The sequence below is a fragment of the Scomber scombrus genome, chromosome 5 (assembly GCF_963691925.1).
Source record: "Scomber scombrus chromosome 5, fScoSco1.1, whole genome shotgun sequence".
Taxonomy (NCBI): domain Eukaryota; kingdom Metazoa; phylum Chordata; class Actinopteri; order Scombriformes; family Scombridae; genus Scomber; species Scomber scombrus.
Genome location: NC_084974.1, coordinates 11068580 through 11073579, shown reverse-complemented (window position 1 = coordinate 11073579; position 5000 = coordinate 11068580). Strand labels below are relative to the sequence as shown.

The 5000-nt window shown below is 38.5% G+C and overlaps 1 protein-coding gene across 1 annotated transcript in view; it reads right to left on the bottom strand.

The window, feature by feature from the left end:
• The window catches only part of LOC133980163 (F-BAR and double SH3 domains protein 2-like), a 74306-nt gene that overhangs the window by 31428 nt on the left and 37878 nt on the right, over positions 1-5000 (bottom strand). Inside the window, exons 4-8 of the mRNA XM_062418767.1 lie at positions 3331-3410; positions 2685-2829; positions 2402-2535; positions 808-862; positions 435-563 (exon numbers count right to left, since the gene is read on the bottom strand). Coding sequence (XP_062274751.1) covers positions 435-563; positions 808-862; positions 2402-2535; positions 2685-2829; positions 3331-3410 — 543 coding nt within the window. The remainder of the gene's footprint in view (positions 1-434; positions 564-807; positions 863-2401; positions 2536-2684; positions 2830-3330; positions 3411-5000) is intronic.

Genomic DNA, 5000 nt, shown 5'->3' with positions numbered 1-5000 from the left:
CCAGGGAACTCTATGGTTCTTTGAAGACTCTAAACTGTGAAATCATCATCTTTTTATGCATGATTTCTTTCTCGTCAAACTACTTCACTGATACTGAAAAGGAGTCTGACTTTGTGCCCTCACAAAAGGAAGACATTTTATCCTAAATTGAGCTTTAATTCAAAGTAGTTCCCCACTTTGAATTTTATAACCCTAAAGATGTGTCTCCATTCCTGGAAAATCCCTCTGGGTATTATCAGGGCGTGAGACTCTTAAGCTAGAACGTGAAGTAAAAAAAAAAGTCCCTGTGGCATTAAACTACTGTTTCAGGGCCTGGTTTCTATTTAGTACAAATTTGCTGTTTTACTAAAATATGCAAGTTCATGGAAAGGACTTATGGAGTCTAGATTTTAGGTGGATTCTCTGAAACCCCTTGCAGTTCTTTATATAAATACCTGTATGCAGTGCAGTAGATCTGTATGGTAGTAGCGGTCATGGTGAGCGTTGGCAGCAGCTAGTGTTAGCAAGTAGTCATTCCTGGCCTGTGTTGCCTTGGAGTTACAGTCACTTCTCTTAGCTTTCAACTGAAAAGAAAGAGACAACATTGCAATAACGCATTACAATAACAGACTGGAGCCTTAAGGTTTTCAAAGTGGAATGAATTAGTCCTTTCTTGAGTTTTTGGCTCATTAAAGATGCAACATGATACAACAACACATTTTTGTTTTGGTATCATGATTTAAAGGAGTCCGCTTGAAAACTGTGCCTTAAGAGGGAGCGTCTGTGTTGTGTTTATGTGTGCATATATTTGTAAAGGGGTCCTCTTACCTTTACACTTGCTTTCTGTAAACTAATTCTTGACTGGAATAGACCCAATTTAGACCTGAAGAACAAAACACAAAACAGAGCAAACAAGGAAATTCATTTTGATGAATAATATTCAACATCTAAAACAGCAAACTGTTTGTGTAATTGGCACTGGTATCAAAAATATCAGGTTTAATTCAATTAATAAGAACAAAGTAATCTGTGCTTGCACATTTCAACAAAAGTGAATATTCTATGTTTCTGGCACCTCTTTTTACTATAATTTTACATTCAACTACAGTTAAGTGTGTATTGACAATGAATTAAGATATAAAGGATACAAGGATCCAGAGATTCCTATTTCATGATAACTCTGATCTCCAACCTCAGATTGAGAGCAGGCATCATAAATTGATCCTAAACAGGCTGGAGCCTGATGGCGATAAATCTCAGCCTGATCCAGCCATCGGGATTTATTGATGGTGACATCAGAAAGGGCTGTCTGAAAAAGTGATGTGTGGTCGCGTTTTTGTTGTTCAGCTGTGTTTATGTGCACCAATGTAGCCCACATGTATGCACTACAAGTGTGTGGATATGTCTATTGCTTGCCTGTGTGTCTCTGCTGATGTTACCGTGTTAAATGTGCCAAGAGGTGTTAAAGGTGTAAAGTGTGTGTTGTGCATCTGCATTCGCAACAATTTCTTCCTGCGTGTTCCTTGCAACCGACTATGACTAATGTCTCACCATTTTTCTCCACTGAAACACACACACACACTTTCACATAATGGCGCAGAAGCAATGCAGCAATTCCTTTTGCTTTCTACTGAGTGATGAAGAACAGAAAAGATTCGACTGGCCAATCGATGTGGGCGCTAACCGGAACTGAGAATTCAGTGAAGTGAAAATTTGTACTAGCTACTGATACCAAGAGCTAGGAGGAAAAACATCACTCATCAGCACTGGATCTAATTGTGGTATTAAAAAGTTTAAAAAGTTGAGTTATTCAGCTCTCTACGAGTCAATTGTTTATTGTATAAGAGTACTTACTATTTTATGGAAAGCAAATGATAGACACTAAATTCACATTACAAACCTGATTGAATTTTGGTCTGCCTCAAAAGCCATATAGAAAGCATGTTGAAATGTTATCTAAGGGGAAATATTTGAATTTTAAATATCTACATCCTTGATTTTGGTTTAGTTTATTGGTTTAATGTATACTCAACACAACTGCACTCACCAATGTTACTAAAGTAAGACTCAACTCATGTAGTTGTGGTGTTTTGGTCTCTCATTTCCGCCTGTGTTTACTTTTGTTTGAATGTACACATAATACACAAACTGTATGTAATTGACTGCTTCTTTTAGCCTTACTGATAATGTTTTTGCCTCCCACTCTATCTCTTTCTCTTTCTCTCTCTCTCTCTCTCTCTCTCTCTGTCTCTCTCTCTCTCACACACACACACACACACACACACACACAAAGGCTATCTCTGTGCAATTAACCAACTTTCTTTTCATGATGTTATTCTTTTGCACAATGGAAACCATCTGTTTAGTCATACGTACATCCCTGCTGCAAACACACACATACTCGGTGCTGTGGTGAACTTACCTGGCCTCTATATCAGCCTTCTCTCGTACAGCGTGGGCAACCTGCTCAGAGTCGTAGTATTTTTTCTTGGCTTTGGCCAACTCCTTCACAGACTCCTGCAGCTCTGCCTGGATGCCACTCAACTGATCTATGGTCTGTGAAGGGAAAAAGGGAAAATAGGAAGACCAAAGTCAGTCACGTTAACTCAGTATGAGTGAATGGAATGATGTTGCAGGGAAGGATAGAGAACAAAGATTGCTTGAGGAAAATATGACTAACTCCTACTGTCCACGTATCCACTCACCTTTTTGAGTTGCTGTTCCTTGTAGAGTCTAACAGTCTTAGCAGGCTCTGAAACCTGACTCTTGTAGTTGTCACACACATTGAGCCTGGACTGGCTCACCTGCACTGTACCTTCTAAGTAGGACCTCCACACTGCATACACATTCCTAATTAGAGACAAAAAGCACAATGGCACAGCAGTATTACTATTCTGTAATGCCACTTCCCCCCCAAGAGAAATAAGTTTGAAATTCATGAATCTCTGCAAAATGGCAACATTTTTACATTCCCTACACCGCTGTGTGGAAGCTACTGTGAGACCGAGAAACACATGCATTCATGACTGTATGAGAGCAGGAGGCGGCATCAGTTTGTGTAGAGATGTTTCTGCATTTACTAGAACCAACTAACATAAAATGTGAACTGGGAGTGCAAGTTAATTCCATCATTACAGGATTTTTGTCACAACAGGAGTTTTATATTTCAGTGCTGTACACCATAGAATTTTGGGGAACAAATTCTGGATTTGGATTTTATTTTTGCAGCTGATTTTATGTGCTATTTAGCTATTCAGAAAGGCTGAAATAGTGACCAAAACTAGCTTCTAACTTTATGGAAAATATGTCTGTATGTTTCAGTCAAACAGACTCAGACACACATGTACCTACCTGTAGTCTGTTCTCTGGTCATCAGGATTGATTCCAGGCCAGTCCCTCTTTAAATACTGACTGGCTAACTTCTGCAGTGCCTGAAAACACAAAAATAATAACAATAATGATTAGAGTAACTCATGTTTTCAAGTGAAATGCTGGCAAATCACTCGAAAAGATATCTCTTCATCTTAAAAAACAAAACATCCTATTAGCATGAACAATACTGTAGTTTGTGGAGCTGGATTTTGCACATTTTACTTTACAATTTAACTACTACAATTTTTTATTTCTTAATTTCTTATATAATGACCCTTACAATTTAGATGGAAAAAAGGATGCTGTGTTTAAATAACTTTTATTCAAGTTTGTTCGTTGTAAATTTAATCAGATTTAGATTTGTTTAACAGTAAATTAACTATGAACTCTTCATTTTTATGTCACTATTTCATTTTTCAGTTTAATGCATCTTATTCACTGACTTAGAACAAAAGGTGAACTGTTGACCAGCACTACATTTAGTACATGATCATTTATGCTTTAATATGATTTTAACAGATACCATGGCCATAGTTTGAAATATTTTACATTGCAAGACTGTATAAAGACTTTTTGAGAGATTGTCTTTATTAGTAGAGACTAGATATATTTTACTAGTACAATAACACACTTTGAACAACTCTAATATGGCTGGTTTGGACACTCAAGCAAGGACACTTGTGCTGTTTTCATTTGTAGAGCCAAAATCTTGACTTTTGCACTCAACCAAGAATACTACTATTAAATGAATCTCCTCATCGTCAGCAACAGTGAATCCCCAGTCAGCTCCTGAGAGTACGAGCAGAAACGCGAGGGCTGCAAGAAAGGATAACCTACATCTTCTGGACTGGGTCACTGTGTCAGTAGTGGCAAATCACAGAACATACCCTTGTGTTGCTGTGTATTCGTGTGAATGTTAAATATATACATGTGGGTGGGTGGGAAAGCAAATTCTTATTAATAAAACAGTTGTTAACAAACTAGAACAACAACTATAACGGCTCAATCAGGACACAAAGAGTTTAGAGACACACACTCCTGCAAGCCACATGCTTCAAATCTTCTATCTCTCCCAAATAGAGCTGCATAGACCCTCCTCTGTCGCCCAATCAATAGCTCTCATCTCTTTCCATCCTTCATTCTCCAGCTCTAATGCCTACACATCTCACAGGCTGATATTTGAAATGTATTTTCCCATATCCCCATCCTCTCTCCACTCTCCCTCTCTCTGTCACCAAGCTGTGGGGTTGTCTTTATTTCTTACTCGTTATAAATATGTCAATGAATCACATTCTATATCTTTCACAGCCTGCCCTTTTTACCTTTCACAGATGGTGAATGAGGCCATCAAAAACATCAAGCAGTTTGTTCTTTTAGTCCCTGGACCTTAAATTTAGTTCCCTCCAGCTGAAACACAGGCCTGTGTCCTGTGGTAGACAGTGCCCCACTGACCCCTGGCACCAACCAGCTAAATCCTCCAGAGGAGGGGGTGAGTCCTGCTTTTTCTACAAAGGAGTGGAAATCTTAGAACCACACCCCACTACCTCTGCAGTTTTCCTGTTTTTGTAAATCGGTATTCAAAGGAGTAAATATTTTGTAGTAGATTAAACTGAGTGCAAAGGTCGCTGTTACTTTGAGTCACACTGAGC